The sequence below is a fragment of the Cinclus cinclus genome, chromosome 1 (assembly GCF_963662255.1).
Source record: "Cinclus cinclus chromosome 1, bCinCin1.1, whole genome shotgun sequence".
NCBI classification, from domain to species: domain Eukaryota; kingdom Metazoa; phylum Chordata; class Aves; order Passeriformes; family Cinclidae; genus Cinclus; species Cinclus cinclus.
In genome coordinates, this window is record NC_085046.1 from 52,081,616 (window position 1) to 52,103,532 (window position 21,917).

Consider the following 21,917-nt stretch of genomic DNA (forward strand, 5'->3'; position numbering starts at 1 on the left):
GCACAGCTGCCAATCCTTGCTTTCCTTGTCTTCTGATCTGCTCAGGGAAAGGTTCCAATGATGTCTTCCTCACAAATAATCCCAGCTCAAGCAGCTCCTGTGGTGTCCCCTGGTACTCTGCCTTACCCCTGATCCTGCCTCCCGTGTTCCCATACTGTTCCTGATAACCCTAAGTAATCACACAGGTACATTAGACTCTGTTCCCAGGACCCACAGAACAAGCTCTCAGGTTGATTCCAGAATGATACCCATCTCTCCACCTCAGCCAGATCTTCTCACACAGCTTTCCAGCTCTTCATAACAATGTCTAATTTCTTTACTTTTTGGAAATTTTCCATTCCCATGACCTCTAGCCCTCTGAGAAGGGTATTGGATCAAACTTTTTCCAGGTGTCAGCTAGCTTGCTACAGTTAGTGACTCTACACCTCTCATCTGCCAGAGTCGATCTCCAGCCTCTGTCAGGAAAGGAACATCTCTCCTCCTTGTTGGAGCATTGTGTATCATAGCACTTACCAGGAAAACTCATAGCATCAGGCAGTTAATAAAGTTCCTGCAAAAGAATTCCTAGACTGTTCCACAGGAGTAAGGTGATTTCCAGCAGAATGAGTATAAAATCAGCTACATCTAAAGAAAAAAATATATTAACTGCTCATGTCACATCTTATACTTGCCTTTCCATATCGCTAAAACTTACTGGGTTCAAGCGACACCAATTGTTATCTGAAAAACTCTTGTCATTTCTGCTAATAGAAAGCAGTTTATTAAAAACCTAAGAAAACCCATTTCAATACTTGTTTTAGATTCTACCTAGCACATTCAATAAGGTTGCTCAAATAAACTAGGTTGTTGTGAATGGGAAACTGGAAGTGTACAATAAGATTTAGACTTGCCAGTACTCTTGGGTAAGTGTCAGATGGCACAGAAAGGGCAGGAATTTTGTGGGAAGAGCTCATGAGGTGAGGTAAGGTCACAGATCCTACCACACCTGTATTCAGAATTTTAAAACAGGAGAAGGAGGCAGCTGAGGTCTTCAGGATATATCACAGCCTGTAGATCCTGGCAGGATTTCACAGGCCTTGAGGAGTGAAAAGGGGGAAAAAAGCAGTTGGAACAGACTCACTTTCAGCACAGGCAATGGGAACTGCTAATGAAGGACAAAGGGAACAAAAAAGAATGATTGAGAATTCCAGTATTTTATTGGTGAGTTTCACACCTGGTTCAACAATACATTTCAAACTGGACATCCAGTAGCTCCCATACACAAACGATCATGACACCTTGGCAAATTCACAAGGCAGAAGGAAAAGCCATTTAAATGATGCAGGCTCCCAGGAGCAGGACAGACAGTAGTAGGTAAGCAGGTTAGCTGGAAGGAATGGGAGGGGAATGAAAGAGAGAGTGGGATATCCAAGCTCTAAGCATCTGCCTTCCCTAGCTCAATTTAACCAGCTAATTTCCCCAGGTGCTCTCTATAGAAACAAGCTTTTCCAGAGGACAATTCACTGCACAATATTATACTGCTGCTCTACACAACTCCCATGAATTTATTCCCTGTTTCCTAGGGAAATACTGCTCTCACCAGCAATTGCAGAGCATGCTCAGGGAGATGGGCTGACTAATTCTGATGCCTAGAGATGTGTGAATCTCCTCTTTCCCCCCCTTCCACAGCTACCCAGCTACATTATGAGTTAGCATGTAAACAAGTGGCATTCACCCCACATTCAGAGATCAGGAGTTTGTCAAGGAACAGGACCTTTCACTGGCTGTCATACCTAGCAGACACACACAGAAGATTCTTTTTCCTCCTCATAGAACATCAGATCTGCCCATGTCATGTCCACCACAGTGGCACAACAGTCCCTGTGAATGCTCAGTAAGGCATTCACATGCGTGGACAAGTACAGGATCTGCCTGCACAAATCTGCTGCCAACTCACATGGCAATCCACTGAAAGCAACAAAATTTTCACTGATTTTAAAAGACAGAGTAGATTTAAACAAATGCTACGTGCAGAATTCATTCACACATCAAGCTCCAGTCACTGCTAAAATCCGACTGATTTGGGAGAAAATTGTAAACTTTTCTTTCTTGTTTCCAGCAGACTGAATTGTGTTCAACTTCTGAATGAACACTTACCCAAAGGAAAATTTTTAACTGTCAATATTGACTGGCTGCAATTATGTATACATTCACAACATATAGGCTCCCTTATTAAAAAGTTGTCCAAATGACAAAATAAAAAAAAAACAAGTTTATTTGGATCTGAAAGAACAATTGCACAAACTGAAGTCTGCTTCTATATTAATATAGCACCAACAGATGCTGTAATTAGAAAGTAAAAGGCAACCAGTGGAATTGTTAATAGCATTGTGCAGTACTTAGACTCCTAAAACTAAAATGCTTCTTTAGGGAAGTGATAATGTTTTCATATGTGATCCTGTGACTACAGTAAAAATGCTAAAGGTCCATTCTCACAGGTGCCACATGCTATAACCTGGGCTGGTTTTAGCTGGGCTAGAATTAACTTGGTTCAGAGTAGCTAATACAGGGCTGTGCTATGGATTTTGCTGGAAACAGCACTATTAACACAGGGATGTTTTAGTTATTGCTAAGCCCTGTTTGCACAGCCACAAGGCCTTTTCTGCTTCTCACCCCCTCCCATCAGCAAGTGGGCTGGGAGTGCACAAGAATTTGGGAGGGGACACAGCCAGAACAGCTGACCACAAAGAAATATTCCACACCATATTGCATATAAAGCTGGGGAAGGAGAATGGAGGGGGGGACATACGGTGTGATGGTGCTTGCTTTCCCAAGCTGTTGTGTGTAATGTAGCCCTGATTTCCTGGGTGTGGCCAAACACCTGCCTGCTCATGGGAAGCAGTGAATTAATTCCTTGTTTTGCTTTGCTTGCTTTTTTTGCAGCTTTTGCTTTATCTGTAAAACTCTCATCATCTCAACCCACCTTTGTTCCCCTCACTATTACCTTTCTGATTCTCTCCTCCATCCTACTGAGGTACAATAAGCAAGAAGCTGCCTGATGCTTAGTTGTCAGCTGGGGTTGAACCTCAACATAAGCACATGGATATATTTCCAAATTGCTCTGCTTTCTACAATACTATTCTAAATTTATCACTATTCCTAATGATTTTTTTCTGTTTCTAGGAGTGCATTAGTGATTTTCTTTTCTTAAATGGAAGATACTTGTTTGTTATGGGAAATCCACTCACATGCTGAATTAGAACACAAATGAAGGAGAATATGCTACTTTCAGTGCAAAATCAAAAATATTTAGGTTCAGTAGAGAGCAGGCAGGTAATGTATTAGTTCAATGCATGTTTCTCATTTCTGCCAGGAAAAGATTTGTATGTTGCCCCAGGGCACCAGAGAAACTGAATGAAATCAACATCTCTCTATCAAGAGACAAGATTCTTCTTCTATTCTGGTTTGAAACCAATACAGATTTAATCTGATGGTAGTCAACCTCCAGCACAAAAACCAGTCACCCCCCAGAAAAAACAAAAACCATGTCCCCTGCCCATACTTAACAGGCAAAACTACTAATTAGAGCAAACACACAGAACAATTCAGGGCAATTGGAAGAAAAGGTCAGGACTGTGGTGGCACAAGTTCTGCATTGCAAGTAAAGAGATGGAAAACAGAACTAGAATTTCATTCTAGGAAACAGTACATGAATACTATTGAGACACATTCATTTCCAGACATATCTGGAATGGGTGGACAGACCCTGGGACAGAGTATATATATATATATATATATATATATGTAGTATTTACAGTCCTGCAGGACCTATTCTCAGGGATATTCCCTGCTGAATCACAGGAAAGCTTGTTGTTGCTAGGTTCCTAACCATCTGAAAGGACAGGGATGCATCAGAGCAGGTGAATTGCTTTGGTCTGGGGCACACCAGAAGGCACAAGGTACATACCAGACTCTTCCAGAATACCTGAAGAGCCCAGGAATCACAAGTAGTCAAAAAGAAGGTAATGAAACAGAAATAGCAACTGCTTGATGGCAACAGTGAGTTCTAGCCCTACAGCTTTTCCATCTGCCATTTTCTTCCTTCCCTAAGAGCACTCTCAGGAATAGATTTTCTCTGGCTCTTCACAGTACTGTTGGATCACCTCGGCAAGGTCAAGACACCGCAAAATTCGCCATTTCTCAGCAGCCAGCTCCTCCTTGGAGACCTGGCCCAGCAGTTTCTTGGCAAAGAGGTTCTGATCCTGCATGAAAAGGCCCACAGAAGACCTGGGAGCTTCAGGGAAGTTTTCCAGGCAACCACTTGTGAAGCAGAAGTTGATTTTCTTTTCACGTCTCATCCCTGGTCCCCTTTCTTCAATCCAAGTCAAGGGTCTAGTGTGAAGGAGCAGACAAAAAGTATTAATGAAGAAGTTGAATCAACAATTCCAATTTGTTTGGGTTTTTTCCTCAGCATTGGTAGAAAAATGCTCTAATAAATACATTTTTGAATATCAGTCATTGCATACTTAGGCAATGTGTTCCAACCAACATGCCTTGTGGTTATAGAGCTCAGGAGGTAATAGTCTTAACTCTGCCACTGTTTCATGCCATGACTTTCAGTACATCATCTAAACTCTGCCCAGCTTTGTTTTCACTATGCACAAAGTGAAGCAAGCAACATTAAGTCACGTCATAAGGAAGAGGGAAGTTCGTGGGCTGTTTGTTTATGGATTTGGATGCAAACTGCAGTTAAATGTCCAAAAGTTTTGTACATAATTCAGTCACAACTAAACTCAAAAGGCCCTCAATATCTAATCAGTCTAGTCATTCCTCCAGCAAGAAAAGATTTAAGTCACACAGGTACATAATGATGACCCAGGTGCTACTATGTGAGCTGAACCTCATCCTTTTGGGATGAGCTGGACAAATTCACTGACCCAGACACAAGTGTTCATACCCTCTGAACTTTTAGAATGTTTCATTCTCATCACTGGGAGCATCACAGGGGCACTGTACAGATCCTAAAAATTATACCTACACAGACTCTCAGGCAGATCTTTCTTAATCAGAGTAGAGTCCTGTCTTATGCCAACATGATAGCACAGTCTCCAAACCAAGCCTGGTGGTATTGGCTATTGACTTCCATAGATCACACCTTCCTTCCCAACTTCCCATCTTGGCTGAGGGGAAAGGAGTCATAGGACATGCTGTACCACTTCAGGGGTCTTAACAAACTCCTTGACCCAACACTGCAATGCCTTTGAGGAATGGTCCTCAACACCAGCCACAGTCACGATGCTCCCTTCCTGCTCTTTTGTCAACTGCCTGAACCATACCATTGCCTTTCTGCAGTTCATTCATGCATCATACTCACTACTGACTGTGTTTAGAGGATGCACATTATTTTTCTTACTTGGTTATTGATGGCACCTCCACAGTCCTTTATGGCCCACTTTAGTCTGCCACTCACAAATTATGAAGGCATCAGTAGCCTGGAAGAATAAATTCTTTCTCCAAGTACAGTCCATTAAATCTTCAGTGTCATTAGATCTGGAAAGAAAGTCCTTGCCAATCTGCCCTGAACACATTCTGCAGAGGACTCAGCTTAACGTTTCTGCACCTGTCACCTTTTATGATCTAGGATTCAGTTTCTATATTTACGCCATTGTAGCAATTATTCTTTGCTCACCTGTACTTCCACATCCCCACCACTCCCCCTACAAATGAAGTACAGACAAATGAACTGATTGAACAGAATGAAACAACTGGAGGGGGAAAAAAATACCCAAATCACAGTGTGCAAACACCAAAAAAATTCTCAGAGGACCAATAAATGCAAAGGCATCATGCATTTTAGGAAGGCCCGGGGCTACATGTCGCTGCAAGCCAGAAGGGTGTTTGGGGGCCATACTGCTCAGTGTTTTCCCTGTTTCCATCTCCTTCCCTGAGGTAAAGCCTGTTGATCTGGGTCAGAGGCAAGCTGTTGAGCAAGCTGGGCTTTGCTCTGACTTGACAGAGCCAGTTTTATATTCCTATGATAGTAAACAGTCACAGAGGGCTCAGGGCACTGTTATTCAAAGCTGCTCTATCTCATGTAGGTAGGCACGAAGAAACCACTGGGCAGGCATAGGCAAAGATCTCCATCTTGTAATAGCAAGGAGCTCGATATGATCCAAAAAAGGCCCTGTTGGTGCAGGATCACCTCCCTGGGGTGATTTAGAGCAGATGCACACCAGTGATCAGGCTCAAGTGTATGCCTTCTGCTCTAGCTTGGGAAGCCACTGAACCAGAAGCACAAACATGCAGAACAGGCAGAATTTAATCAAAGTGATTGGAATGACTGATTTAGATCAGTGAGCAGGAAAATGTTGGACTTACTAATAGATTTATCTTCTCCTGAAATTGGATTTTTAGTCATTTTCCTAAAGAAAGGTTGATTCCACTTGATTGTTAAAGCAAAATGTATTCATTTTTAATTAACAAGTACTTCTAGTCTGAAATAACCCTCTTGTTTTGCTACAAAGATAAATATGTTGCAAGTCCACACATTACTTAAGCAACTTTGTAGCTTAAGAAACAGATTCATATTTTATGTCAGAAAATTGTGAAGGGCTGTAACTTTTTTCACTGACAATTTACCCATATTCATTAAAGATTTGTATCAAATTATTATCTAGCTACAGAAACATTTATCTGTTTAGAAGTGTTAGCAGAGTTACTTACAAGCAACAAATCCAACATTTTTGATATCTGAATTAAAGCCAGGTCACATGTTGGGCAGTTAAAGAAAACGAAAATTTAATCAAGCACTAACAAACCACCTTTATATTGACTATTTGCAAAGCAAACAGTCTGTAGTGAAGAAAACACCCAGCCTTTCTATGGTCATTGTGTCTTTCCAAATTGTAAAGGGATAACATTTCCCCAGCTACACTGAGAAAGTATTTTTACTTTTTTCATTTCCTTTTTCCTCAAATAATGAGCAGCCCTTGCTAGATGGCAATAGCTCAATAAACCAATATGAAGCAAACACTATCTGTACCTCCAAAAGAATTAAGCTTGAAAGAATTCTGGGTCCACTCAGCTTAAAATTTTATGCAGCAACTTCTGCAGAAAGCATGTATTATGTCATTTTCAATAAATGTTCAATTTGAAGATATTTTATTAGATTCTGTAAGCTTAGCTCTCCATAAAAACATAACTTCAAATGTTTCTTGTCAGAATATGTTTAGAAAATGACTTTGATTTCTTTTAAACATTTTCCTTTTAAATCTTTGAAAATCCCAATATTTTTAATTTATCATTAAATCAATGAGAGGCTCCCTTGGCTTGGATGGGAATGAGACAATTGGACCCTATCCCTAGTTAACATCAAAAGAGATGCTGCCCAAATCATTATCTCTCCAGCTTGCACTAGAAATTGATTTCTGACATTTACTGAATCCAAGCTCTGTAATCCCGGGACAGGAACTGCAGTCCCAAACCAGACGTGCTGTCAGTAGAGGTTTGGCTTTTCCTGTATTGCTCAATGCTGTATCACAGAGAGGCTGTCAGCTCAGCTGTCTTGGACACACAACAGAGGCAGACGTCATCTCTCAAATAGCTGGGTGCAGGAATTAACACACACCTCCAAAATCCACCCAGAGCCAGAAGAGCAGCCAGGGTGGGCTGTGCAGTGGAGACAGACTACACCCTTTGCACAAATCCCTGCTTAACAAGCAGAACACAGGCTCCTGCATTCTGCACCTGCTGTATTTTCCAAGGCAGAAAATAGGATGAATTAACCTGATTTCTCAAGGTTACTGTATTCATGCCTTTCAAAAAAAGGACAGGATAGCTCTCATGAAAAGTACAGACCTTTCCCATTCTTCTGCAAAATAAAGGTTGGGCAAATTAGATCCATAACACCTCCACCATTACTGCTGGGCCATAACTTCATTTGACAGAGACTGGGCCAAATTCCCCACTGCAGTAACTCCACTGACGTCAGTGGTGGAAGGTCAGCAGGAAATATGGCCCCAACACTGAACACAATACAGGAACACTATGTAATTTTCCACCCACCCTGAATTATCCCAGAGGAATAAAACTGACTGTCCCCAAAGTTATTAAAACACTTATGGTGAGAAAACACTGATCCATACAAATAGTAGTGGCCAAGAGGAGCAAATACTGGTTAGTGCTGAGGAGCAGGAAAAAAAAGTAATCTAGAGACAACTCTGTACCCAGCAAATATCATACATAACAGCTAAGGATACCCAGGAGACAGAACAGCCAGGGAAACATTTAAACCACCCGCTAGTTCCATCTGCTGGAATTAGTTCAAAATCTCACCCTATCTAGATCTTTACAGCTACTTATGTTACTAGCAAATTGCTAAGAGGGTAAACAGAGCTTGTATACAGAGTTCTGTCCTCTCACAACTGCATTTCAACAGGAATTGGGAATGGTGTTTTATTTAAAGAGAGAGGAAGATTGCTAATACAAGATGATAATCCCATGATAAACTGCAATGGGGTTTGTAGGAGTTGTTGGTGAAATGCTTAACCAGACCTGTGGTGAAATTAAGAGTTTAATGGAGCACTGATTACTCACTCATTCTTCACTCCCCAAATAGCCAGTCCTTCAGGTTACTACCTTAACTAAACATTTATCTGAAATGCTGGGTTAGGTTTGGTCTTTTTAAATGCTCTATCAACAAATCTGCAACCATAAAAAAAAAAAAAAGGAAAAGAGAAACAAGGAGTTCTATCACCACTGGATCATTCCTCTCTATCTTTTCATGTCAGATATTTCTCAAATTGTATCTTGTTGCTTTAAACTGATGCTGCAAGTAACTTCAACTTATTTGAAAGGACATGAATGCTGCCCAGATGGTCCACAATGACCAAACCTGAGAGTTTCCACCACTCTCTGGACCCAGCTGAGCAGTCAAGTGACAGTGTGAAATACTGGTGACCTACTCTGTAGTTATAATACACCACTTTTTAGCGAGGCTATTAAAAATATCCTAGTTGATAGGAAGGATATTGTCATCACCTAATAATAAAAGGGAGATAAAACTCAATATTGTAAAATGCATCTTCAAAAGACATGTAACTTTCATGCCAGCCTCCACCCATTCTGTTTCCACAAAAGGAGAAGAGGATGCACAACTCCTGCAGGCAGAAGTCCCGCATGTGATGAGGAGCCTGGCTCACATGTTGCCATAGGCATTACTCACTTCTTGTTTGATGTCTGGAAGTGAACAGTCATTCTGGAATAATTCTTATCCTTCTGCTTCTCTCTGGTGGCAGAGGTAACAGTGAGGTCTCCAAAGAGGTCAATCAGCCACGTCAGACGGGCAATTCCACTGAAAGCTGGGAATCCTGATTTGTTTTCATCGAGGACACTACCTGGTGGATTAGAAACTCTTGAGGAATAGGAAACACAATAATGCCTTCTGTATAGCAAAGGATGAAGAAACTGCAGTGTTGCAGGCTTAAAGATCGGGGTGTAGAAAGGTCAGTGGATGGACTGAGTACAAAAGTCAAAAAACACATTTAATGTCAAAACAGATCAGTTGATGAACTGTGGCAGAGAGGGCTGCACAAAGCACATATACAACAAACCCTTCTGGACATGTTGAGGACAGGAGGGTGTATGTGAATTCAACAAGGGAACTATCCAGAACCAGAATCTGTGTCTACTCAGATTATAGACAGAGCTGTGTGAAAAGACTGAATGAAGCCTGGAAGCACTGGCATCCCTGGGGAGCAAATCCAGATGGACTTCGATTTCTTCAGAGCTACTGACCTGTGAAATGCAATGTTCCCTTCACCAGGTCTTTCCCAGCCACCTCTTTTTTCAGCTGCTTGTACTCTTCAGTAAGAAGTTCAATGTGCTCAACATGGAGTACTTTACCTGCCATTAAGAAAACAAAACAAAACAAAAGCACGCACACACACACACACACACACAAAGGCAAAAAGCAGGATAGATTAAATGGAAGTTTTCTGTGTGAATCAAAGTCCTGTCTAAACAGTAAAGGCTTCACTAGCCAGTGGGAACTCAGGCAGAAATATTCTAATGCATGCCTCACAAAGTGATGTTAGGAAGAAAATCAGACATGGAAACATGGGTCCTGATCTGAAGCATCAATCTGGGCTAAGGATTTTCAGAAGACAACAAATACAGAGACTACAGGAACAGTAGTCACTATGTTTAACAGAAACTCTGTAATGAAAGTCAGTACCCAGCTAAGGCTGAAGCATCAGTCTTCAGAGTAACGGATGGATTAATTCTTGGCCTCTTTCCCCTCACATTTCCTACATTTCCTTGTTCTGCATTTTTCCTCCCAGGGTAGTAGGAAAGAAAAAGGAAGGGGAAAAAATAGCATAATGCCCAGACCCAGATTGAAACAATATGTTAAGGAGTATCTCCTCCAATGCAATTAAATTACTGCTTTGAAATAGAGTGAAATATCGAATACAAGTTGAATGTGTCCTTCATTCAGTATGTGTTTTTCTGGAAGATTTCCAGGAGAGTCATTGTAAGCTGCTGATACTAACTGCTGCTGCTTCAAGAAAAGAGCCATAAATTCTGCTCAATGGGAAACCATTTGGTGAGCAACAAGGCAGTAATTTGTGTTGGTACAGGGAAACAGCAAAGCAGAAATCCTACACCTCCAGCATCTCAGGACAAAAGTCACAAAGGAGATCTTTAAGAAGCAGTGGTATAAAAAGTGCAGCTTGTCCAAATGATTTGCACTCCACTTCTGCCCAGCACTGCTCTTTTCCTTGCAGACCCATTCATCCTCACTGGCCCCAGCTGAACTGCCTGTTTCTGACTCTTTGCACCACTGGGATGGGACAACACACTTTCTGGAAATAAAGAGATTTTGCTTAGAGACAAGCTGTCTTTCAGACAGGGATGCCTTGCTGGCCTACAGTAGCATGAGCAGCTCTGTGTGGCCAGCAGATCACAAATGGAAGAAGCTAGGAGAGCTGCATACAGTTTCATTTCCAGGGAGAGAGAAGACATGGAATTGCACAAGTCCAATAGCTGCACTCATCAAGTGCTTTACTATCACAGTGACACAAGTTTTCCCCTTTAACTGCATTCTAAGTGTCACAAATAGAGGCTAGAGTTTTTGTGAGGGCAAACATACCTTACTCTTAGCATTGACATTTGTGTGCTTGTTCCCCTATTGGCACAAGTCTTGCATCCTAGACTGGCACATCTCTAAGACAGTCATACTCCCTTGCATGTGATGACTAAAAGCAGGCTGGAGATTTGCCTTTGAGATTGGTACTTTTGGTGCTACCCAACAGATAAGACTGCTTACACTCTTGAAAACAAATGTGTTACCTTTCTGCTCTGCCATCTCCCAGAGCTCATGGGCTGCCTTAGCAGACAAAGTCATGGGGTACTCAACAAGGACATGTTTCCCAGCTTCTAAGAACATTCTGAAAGGGATAAAGCCATTAAAGAGGGTATTACCCTAATCCTCTCTCACCACAGTGCAACCTGCTTCTCATTCCCACACCCAGCTTCACATGGAGAGATGCACAACATGAAGTAAGAGAAATAAATGACAACTTTCCTAGCAAGGATGGTGTGGTGGCTACACAACACATTTAAACAGCAGGAGAACAGGGTTTTAATTCTTCTTTTGCCACAGAATTCCCTCACTCACCTACATCAAATTGCTAAAATGCTACAGCATTGAGCACTGCAATTTCTCATTTACAGACATGTAAGTAATTGGAGTGGGGCACCGGACTACCCTTCCACAATATAATCTGTGAGGAAAGGCTTTAAATCCTGTTTTAAGATACCTGTCCATCAAACACAGGCCTAGAGGTGCGGAAATAGAATTACTTGGGAAATTAATGCTTCTTAAATCCTACTCTCTTCCAGGGCTTACTGGTGCTCTAGGGAACTCACTGTCATTCACTTCAGGCCCCTAGTCTGGCAGTCTTTCCTCAGTGTTCATATCTTCTCCTGCAACAGTTTTACACAGCTCGTCTATGCTTCTAAAATACAGGAGGGAAAGGTGGAAAAGAAGGGTGGGGGGAACCCCCAAAATACCTGATGGTTTCTTCATGGCTTCTGTTTTCTGTGCTGATGAAGGCTGCCTGGATGTCTTTGCTGCTCAGAGCATCTTCCAGGCTAATCTGCTTAGCCTCATTAATATTGCCAAAACTCCTCCTGCATATTTAGCATAAATACAACCAGAGTATAATTGTCACAGTCCATTCTTCCCAACCATATATTGTGCAGCAGTACTTAAAAATTGTTCCCATGGACCACTGCCTCACTGAGTTCAACCAGGGTATAACAACCAGTTTCTTATCCAGGAAGAGGACGAGCACTTACAGAAGTGGAATGGAGAAGGTTGTTGTATCAGTCCAGAAACTGGCCTGCTATTGAACTGTCAAGTCCTTTTTTGGTTTTGGTGTTTTGGTTTTTAATAAGCATTATTTCCAAAGAGATGTTGTAAAAGAGTGACTTGAAAGAGGACAGTGCTCCTATGGGAGAACTTCTCCCCATCATCCTGGACAACGTGGACAAAAGCACTTGAGATAGCAGGGACACACACAGCTACAAGTACAGACAAGCAGGAGAGGGACAAAGCAGATGCTTGGCTATGATGGCTCACCTTGCAACACACACAGCATGTCAGTGCTAAGGGAAAAGCTCTCTTGGGCAGCAAGCTGAGCACAGCTCCAACTGAAAATGAAAAACACACAATGCCTCCAAAAGCCCTTTGCATTACTACTGACTGCAGCAGGCAGTGACAGTGTTAGGATAGGTGACAGAGAGTAGGAAGGCAGGCCACAAGCAGGACTTGAAAACAAGGACAGGTGATGTTTGCATGTGATGGGAATCCAAGGAATATTACTGTGAATCATGCATTTCAACACCATTGCCTCTCAAAAAAATCAGTGGTGGAAACCCTATCTACAGTGCTCTTCAAAGGCTACCTGTAGCACTGACAGAGGCATCAGAGAACCAAAAGAGTATTTGGCAGGAAGATAAAGTGGGTGACTTAATCGGTCCTTTCCATCTCAAACAACCCTGCATGATTTAAATATAGCTGGAAAAATACACTCACAATCTGAGATCCATAAAGGTACTCCCTAACTATTTCAAACTTTTATGCTCCACTGTAATGGGCCAGACAGTCCATCAGGAATGCTCAGAGGAAGGTACACACCAAATTTCCACAGTTCCAAACTAGTGAGAAAAACTGTTCTTTAAGAAGCATAGGAAGGATAAGAAGCAACCTGATTGCATGTAGCAAATCATGGGATATTCTTTGGAAATCTACGGGTTCCATACCTGGTTTAAAAAACAGAATTTTATTATGAAGTTGGAGTATTGGGGGCATTAAAACACGATTTTGCAAATTTAGAACCCTGTAAAACTCACTTTTTTAACATTTCTAGAAGTGCAGACACTAGAACACGCAGACACTAGATCATTAGAGTACTTATTGTTTGCACTACCTTAAATATACAGGAAATTCCAGTCAGACAACTTCTTTTTATCCCACAGATTCTACAGCAAGAACATCTCTCAGTTTTTATTTTAATAATTTCTGAAAGATCTCACTAAGGTAATCTATTTGTTCCCTCTTGCAAAACTTTCTGTACTCACTTCTGAGTTGCCACTCAGAATGACAGGCATCTTTGCATGAACTTTCCCTTTTTGGCTTGAAAAGGAATAAAAAAACCCCCACTGTATTATGGGTATTAGACATGATAAGATGAAATTTCTAACCTGGATACAAATCCAAAGAGTTTCAGGTGCTCAGAAGGGCTGGAAGGCATCGGATTCATCAAGTCTCGGATTCGTGCTAAGCCAGCAATTCCAGCTCCAACTACCACTGCCCCAAACATTTTGCTAATCTGTCAAATAAAAGAAAAAAAAGAAAAAGGTAACTTTTTTTTTCTTGTAACAGGGACAAGTGCAACTGGGAGGGAAGGTGGGAGAATGGTTACTCTTGAACCCTGTTTTAATAGCACCAAACCTTATTCAAGTGTCAGAAACCAGCTAACAGAGATATGATGCTATAGGCTACTAAGCTCACTCATATCCCATTGAAATGGGATCAAGCAGTTCAGCCTCTCACAGGACTGGTCTTGAGATTTGTATTTAACAGCTATTAAATCACAGCTCCAGCAAAGTTCTTCCTTTCTATGAATAGAAAGCAGACTTCAAAAGTGAGACATCATTCTATTTATATGGCTACTTCCAAGCTGGAAAGGAGCCAAAAGGTTCTGCAAACCCAGCAGAGCTTTATATAAACCCTGCTGACTTCCTGAGCGTCTGCAGCATGGTGCCACACAGCCAGTCCCAGTACTCAGCAGCATAGCTGGAATATTTTGGGATAGGAAGCAAAGAGTATCTCTTCGTTCCCCATGTAACCACCAGCACATCCTACAATGTCAAGCTGTAACCAACCATCTAATTTGATCAAGATGCTTGCTTGGCATTTCCATGCACAAAGAAAGTTCTGTCATCTCTTTAATGACAAGCAGGCATGTCTTTAAGATTTACATCTCCCAAATGCAATTGCTGACACAACTGCATAACATGGAGGGTGAGACAGGTATTGATTCCACTCACTGGCTGGGCTGCTGGGCCTCTGGCAATAAATCCTTCTGTAGGTTTTATGATTTGCTGTTGATCTGCAACAGCACTTGGCAACTGATGAAACTTTTCAAACCTGCTCTGTTCCAGCACCCTGAGGACTAGCAATGCTTTGTAAATTAATTGAAGATTTACAGGAAAGTGGCCTAAAATGACTAAGGTCAGATCACACCCTCTTCGTATTTTGTTCCTTCCACCACATGAAAGCATCCCTTCAATCTCTATTTCTTCTGTTTCAGTCTTCTTCCTTCCACTGCCAATCCCTGCAGTTGAGTGAACTCTTTAGATTGTTTACACTGCTTGACTGCAGCCCTTCACATCTTTCTGAGATTGAGATGGGTAAATGGACAACCTCACTTAACTCCACCTTCTGCCTCTTGTCTGACAAGATCACAGTGCAGCAGCAAAGACGAGTGACTGTTCTGGCAGTGCTAGAGGTTGACAGCTGCTGGCACAAAGGAAAAAAGATCCCCTCTCCAGTCACATGCCATGTCTGTATTTTGTTTTCCTTTAGGCTCCTGCTTATGGCACTGAATGCCACTCACTTTATATATGATAAAAAGATACAAAGGTAAAACATGGAGAAAGCATGTTCAGTGTAAGAAAATAAATTAGTGATATGTCAAAGAGTTCTCTAGGGGAATTACAGTGACATTTTATTACCAAGAATTTGAGGTATGGCATGGTGATGCTATTCTCCAGGGAAGTGTGTAGGGCTAAGAGAGGAGGGGGGAAAGGAGGGCAACATAACCACAAAACTCATTTTCAATACCACCCACAGGCAGAGTCCTGGTCTGAGCTCTCCATAACATTTGATTTTCTCTATGGCCAAAGAGAAAAAGACAGACTTGCAGAATGACCTCTGCTGGAAGGAGCCCCAGAAGTTCACCCAATCCAAACCCCCTTCAGTTGCACCAGGGCCATGCTGAGTTCTGACTGCCCCCATGGCTGGCAATCCTTCAATGTCCCATGCCCCTGCTACAGTGTTTGACCACTGTCATAGCAAGAATCTTTTTAGTATTTTAAGGTTCCAAATAACATTGATCAATGAGACTTTCAAAAGGGTTTACAGTTGTTCATGTACTCTGAGTTAGATGGACAGGAGAAGTACCAAGAAGATATTCTCAAGAGGTCAAAACAACAAAAAAGATTTTACTAGCAAATTTAGAAAACCAGAGAAACCTGGCAAGCTTAGCGCAACATTCAATCAACAGAAAACCCTTTCCAAAGCATTAAGTTGGCTCATTCAACTTTGCAAATTCTAAGACAGTTCAATTTTAAGTTACTCAAAAATTCAAAAAGAGGGAAATAGAAGAAGAGAGAGCAAGAAAGAAAGAGAAACAGAAAATATATAGAAAAAAAAACAAATATAGCTACCAGCTCCTGGGTTCCAGCAGTGTACAGACAGACATTCCAAGAGGAGGTACAGTCAAGACATCTGCCTGCCTTGTGTTCAGTCTTAAATACCCCCTGGTATTCCTGGGCCATTCCCACCAGGTAGGACTTCTGGTCATTTGGCCACTCAGAAGCTGAGCTAGGGGCTCCAGAGGCAGGCATGGAGCATTGCCTCTGGTGTGCCAAGGATTGGCAGACACTGCCAGGCTGGAATACAGGCTCTAGGGTGGGGGTGTAGAGGGCAGGGCACTGCTTTGCCAGAGCAAGGCCTGACCTGCCCCTTCCTCCACACGCATGCAGTCCACAACATCTCAAGACATCAATCTTTCCAGTCTCTCACAAGTCCAGCTTGAAAAGAGCTGATCATGAGCTTACTTTAAGTTCAGAATTTTTCAAGGTTAGTGGAGTGTTAAGCGGTTAATATTTTCCCATTGTCTTCAGTGAGATTTGGAGTCATACAGCAAAAAATTCCTACAATCATGTTATTTCCAAGAACCATTTATAACTTTTTTTTTCTTTTCTTTTTTTGTTTTTTTTTTTTTTTTTTTTTTTGCTGGTGAGCTGCTTACCTCTGCTTCAACGAAGTGAAAAAAGTGGGGGAGCTGACTTCCATCTTCAGGGAACAAAGAATGTTTCTGCAGATGCTCAGGTAGCTGAACATCAATATTTTTGCCTCTCCTTTAAAAAAAAATTTCCTAGTTTCTTCTGATCTCCTCAAAACTAACTTTTGAGAGAAGCAAGATGATTTTAACCTAAGAACAGAATGTGCAACCGGTTGCCATAGCAACCAGCCATTTGGTCCAGGTCAAGGGTTTGGTGGCTAATATACCAAACGAGACAGCTACTAAATGTATGTTCCGGAACTTTTGCTTACGCATGTAGCTAAGAGAAAAACTGCTATGTTTGCATCCCTGCTGTGGCTTTTTATTACCCTCATTTTGCTCACACACCAAAATCTGCAGCTGCTCAGGCAGAAAAGTAAATTAGGTGGTTTTCAGGACTGTTACAAACCAGGTAAGAGCAGAATAGACAATTCTCATCTGGGAGTTCAGATGAATATATAAAAATTTGCTTCTTCTTTCAAACCTTTACAAGAGGATAACAGCTACAATAATCCCAAATCACAAACTGCTCTGCCTGCCCTTCACGCCTTTTTCTTAAAATCAGTGATCGCTGTTAAAGCTTTAACAAAAAGGATTTCAGAGGCATTTTCAAGGCTGCTGAACTTCGGTTCCCATCATACTGGAAAAAAGTCATACTGTAAATGATATAACAGTATACTGGCCACTGTCCAAAAGCATTTTCTCTACCTTTTCCTAATCGGCTGTAAGAAAGCAGAGAGAGCTGATGAGAAGAATAGGAGAAGTTTTTCATGCTCTCATGCTGTGACTAAGGAATGCCTCCCATATTGCAGGAGCACCCACCTTGGCTGGGTTGCAGGCAGCCCTGCCAGGCTCACCACAGGTCCCCTCTGAACTGGGACAAGGGGGATGGTGGCTGCCACCAACTGCTAAGGGAGCTCTTCCCCACTGACAGCCAGCACAAGTGGCTCCTCTTACCAAGGGAGATGAATCCTGCATGACACAGAAGGAGCTGAGAAAGGCAAATAGCTGAAGAGGATAATTTATTCTATACCAATATATCATCATACCATCACTCCTCTGCTCTTGAGCTTTCTGTGCTACTGCTGCGTATTTCCTGCATTAAATCCAGGGTACTCTTTAGCAATTAACAAAAAAAAATTAAAAAGGCTCTATACCCAAATATTCTTGCAAAATTTAGCAGCAAAGCAGGAATATTTAGCAGCAAAACAAACAATGGAGTAAGTCCAAAGAAACCCGTCACCCAGCAACAGTGTTCCTCCCCAGCGCAGTAACAAGTGTGACACTACATCTCAAAACTGCTAACACTCACTGAGATAAGCCTGAGGGAAGTGAGGCTTACCTCTGCTTTGTGCAACATCACTAAGGCCAAGCAAAGTAGTGCAGAAGCAAGCTAAAAGGCAGAAATTAGGAATTATCTTCCCTTCAAGAAAATTTCTCATGGCATGTCTAGGCATTGCAGAATGAGTACAAACACCTTCTCCCGTGATTTATAAAGAATTTCAGTAAGCCTTCTGCATTTTCCCTGAAGTTTTCAAACTCTCGTTATCACAAATATGAATGACTCACATCAAAAATTAAAATATTTTGTAGTTAATGTCGCAGGTAATAGCATAACAGATGCAGGAGGCTTTCCTGAAGCAATCTCAGCCTGGTGTTTTAAAGTGTACTGCCTGAAGTGCCACCTATACCTTAAGAGTAGCAGAAACCTCACAGGTAAGTATTTAATCTGAAAATACTGTTGTCAAGGTTAGTTCACTTTTGCATACTCAGCAGTTGAACCATGAGTGTCTATGAGCCTGGCTGCTGGAAGAATCCCCCTTGTACACATGAACATACATACACACCCTCACCAGCAGACCTTCACCCTGCTCAGTGAGAGAGGTGAGCACAAGGAGACTGCTGGTGCCGTCTGTGTTTCTGTGAGTGTTCTGTCTGTGATCTGTACATCTGGACATGTACCATATGCACATACATATACATGGTGTGTATGTCTGCCCTGCATGTATGTGCTGGGAATACATTTTAAGCCTAAACACTGATCAGGACTATGGAAGTCTTGCCTCTTTCAGGCTGTTGCATTCAGCTTGATCTTTTCCTCTAACAAAAAACTTGGCTGGACTTGTTGCCAGATGAAAAAATTGTCTGCACCTGGTGAGTTAACACAATGTTTATTCTTCAAAAACCATTGGCCTATGGAACTGCATACCCATTCTGTAAGAAGAACTGGAAAGCAACCATCCCAGCTGTGCCAAATTTTAGCAGTTTACTAGGCAGTCAGGTATGACTTTGGGGTCGCTGACCATCAGGGACCACCAAAAAGACCCCAGGACAAAAGAACATATATGTAAAGGGGAGAAAAAATACGTTAATGATTTCTGGGAAAATATTATAGTATGTATGTTTATTCTGGGAAAATCAATGAATATATGTAAATAATACATATATATATATGCATAAAATACAGTATATAAACAGGACCTTTTCTGTATAAAGAATGACATCTTAATGCTATACTGTCATTTAAGAGTTGTTATTTTTGCTGATATTTGGTAACAGACTGAGGAAGTTTTCCAAAGCTCCCTTCAAATGGATTTGTTCTTTAGATATCATACAAAATATTTTCTCTCTTACTGCAGCAGAGCCCTGAGATGAGGGTTGCAGAACCTTTCTCAACAAAAGTTTACTGGGAAGTACCAGATAGACAACAGCAGTCACTGTAAAACCATCAAGCTGAAAACTGGAGGCTTCTCTCAGCCCTAACTTTCTGATTTCAAATATCCAGAGATCTGGTGGATGCTGTACTCAGGGTGTTGGTACATGCTACAACCTGTGCCACCACATCTTGCTCTCATCATCTCCCCTTAGCAGGAAACATATGCCTAGAGCACAGTGAGCAGAAGCTGAACAGAGTGGATTCTGTTAGTGTCATTATTTAAAAAGGAAAAACTCACAAATACTCCATTTTTGGCAGCCTATTCAAAAGCATAAATACATTTTTTTCTGCAGGAAACTAGTTATGTGCTTTAATTTCTCTGTATGCTGAAGTAACCCCAGAAGGAGGCCCTGCACAGTTTCCCAATTGAAGATCTTAAATAAAAAGGCAAAAAAAATATTGTTTGAATTCAGTTAGCATGATGGATTATTTTTGCTCTGCTTTTACTCCAATATAGAGAGAAAAGTAAAGTTTCTGCAAGAAAAAGACAGTCAGAAAGGTAACCCCTAACACTCTTTGTCACTTTTCTTCAAAACATTAATTGAACATAAAATGAGAATCAGAAATTTTCTCAAAGACCTGCCAAGACCATTTACAGTTTCCACATTTCAGAGGAAAACAGCAGCACATGGAAGTAATAGAGCAATTTGCAAATGTACATTTTCCTTGAGAGCTGTTTGTTATAGACCTAATTATCTACCCTGATCAGCACACCTCTTCATCTGTCCCACCTATCTCTCTGGCTATCACAACCCAGGCCACAGCCTTCTGACAGGCACATCGGCTCTGCTGAGTGAGTTATAACTTCAAGGTACCAACTCTCACAGAGGTTTGCCAGCACAAAACAATCTCTCATCCTGACTGGCACCGCTGTACTTTGGAAATAGCCAGAGGGGGACTTTTGTTCCTGGCTTTTAAATGCCACTTGGAACAATATGCCTGCATTGTTTTACATTTATATGCAGGTTCACCAATTAAATTATGGTTTTCCAGCTGACTGCCAAAGTTGAAGTTGATATAGTTACATTGATATATGGACAGATGCTGTGTTAAGCTGCCAAACAAGCACCTTTACTCTAACCAGCAGATGGCTGATAATAAAGAACTGCAGTTGTAACAGATATGCTGCCTCCAGCATTAATACCTGAGCAGGAGGAAAACTTTTATTTAAACACAGTTCTGCTAACCCTGGAGTCTGCCCTGGTCCCAACACCCATCACATGGCAGCTTTCCAGAGCCTGCAAATCCATACTTGAAGCAAAATCATCTCACAAAAGTAATATAAAACCATGAGAAGTACTGAAAAAATCTGAAGATCTGGTTTTAATATGTGACATGTTCCACACTATGGAGGATTGAAACAGAAGTTCCGTGATGTACATGCGCAGCTAAGAATGACCACTTCATCCTGTTCTCTTGCCTGTAGTTGCCCTTTGTGATTTGGTTGCTAGTCTGAAGAGGAAAAACACTTTTAAAATAGCTTCTCTACATATCTCTGGGTCCTGTCTTCAGCCAGACCCATTTTGTTTGAAACTCAAATTACATTTCAATATACCTATGCTGCTAAGTTTCAAACTATCCAAGAAAGTAGCCTGCTTAGGGGCACCTGAAAAATTAACTAGAGATGGATATGAAGGACTCCCGTTTTATAAAAAAAAATATTAAACCCTTACTTATAAAAAGTTTCCAGGGACTGCTCTGGACTGATTTACAGAATGTCTTGTGAAACTTCTGGTAGGTAAATAAATAATTGCATATAACTGCAGCCTCATTGCTGTTACTATTTAAGCAGAAGGCTGCTTATATGTGGCTAATTAGCATACGCCTAAAGCAGAGAGAGCCACAAAATGTCCCCAGAATTTCTTTCAGGCTTTAATGTTCTGTAAGTTTTTGAAAGTAGATTTGACACAGAGAGAAGGGAGAGGGGGGAAAAGGGGGAGAGGGGAGATTTTAACAAGCAACAAGTCAATTAATTTGGAGTCAAGTCCATTCAGGAGAACAAACTGTTTTGGAGCTATCGGTGATTCACAGATTCTCATTTTCCAGGTGACCAAACAACAGTACTGCTACACTACCAATCTGTGCCTGAGAAAAATAATCCCGAATAAAGCTAAAAATGGTACTAACTCAAAAAAGAAAAAAAAAAAAGCATGAAACATCCTCCACCACATTTTTGACTTAACATCTGCATAAACACTAAAGCTATAATGAAGCTGAACTCTGCCAGGTCCCTGGGGACCATGAACCATGTCCCCTAGCTTCCCTGCAGAGCAGTAAAGCCCCCAAAGTAAAGTCTCTGTGCAGCTAAGTGTATGAACACTAATTACTGAGACTCTGCTTAAAAACCTATTTCTTACAAAGGAATTGCTGTTTTGTGCTGACTCTTACATTGCTTAAAATTGACAGCTTTCTGTGTCTTTTAAAAAAATAACAATTGGAGAACTACTTATCCGTACCTTCATTTCTGGGAAAACTGCTCAGAGCTAATCAAAAGAGGTGTAGATGACAGGACAGCACATTAGACATGCCCAAGAATCTCAGCCCATTCCCTTCCCTCACTTAGGCTGGCCATTTTGTTTTTTGCT

The 21,917-nt window shown here is 41.4% G+C and overlaps 1 protein-coding gene across 3 annotated transcripts in view; it reads right to left on the reverse strand.

The window, feature by feature from the left end:
• Positions 1-1,174: 1,174 nt before the first annotated feature.
• The window catches only part of BLVRA (biliverdin reductase A), a 33,607-nt gene continuing 12,864 nt past the window's right edge, over positions 1,175-21,917 (reverse strand). For all 3 annotated transcript variants that reach the window (XM_062510227.1, XM_062510245.1, XM_062510237.1), the window contains 6 exons: positions 13,747-13,874; positions 12,052-12,171; positions 11,329-11,426; positions 9,775-9,882; positions 9,203-9,374; positions 1,175-4,371 (listed from right to left, as the gene is read on the reverse strand). In XM_062510227.1, the coding sequence (XP_062366211.1) occupies positions 4,098-4,371; positions 9,203-9,374; positions 9,775-9,882; positions 11,329-11,426; positions 12,052-12,171; positions 13,747-13,865 (891 nt within the window). In that variant the 5' untranslated portion in view covers positions 13,866-13,874 and the 3' untranslated portion in view covers positions 1,175-4,097. The remainder of the gene's footprint in view (positions 4,372-9,202; positions 9,375-9,774; positions 9,883-11,328; positions 11,427-12,051; positions 12,172-13,746; positions 13,875-21,917) is intronic.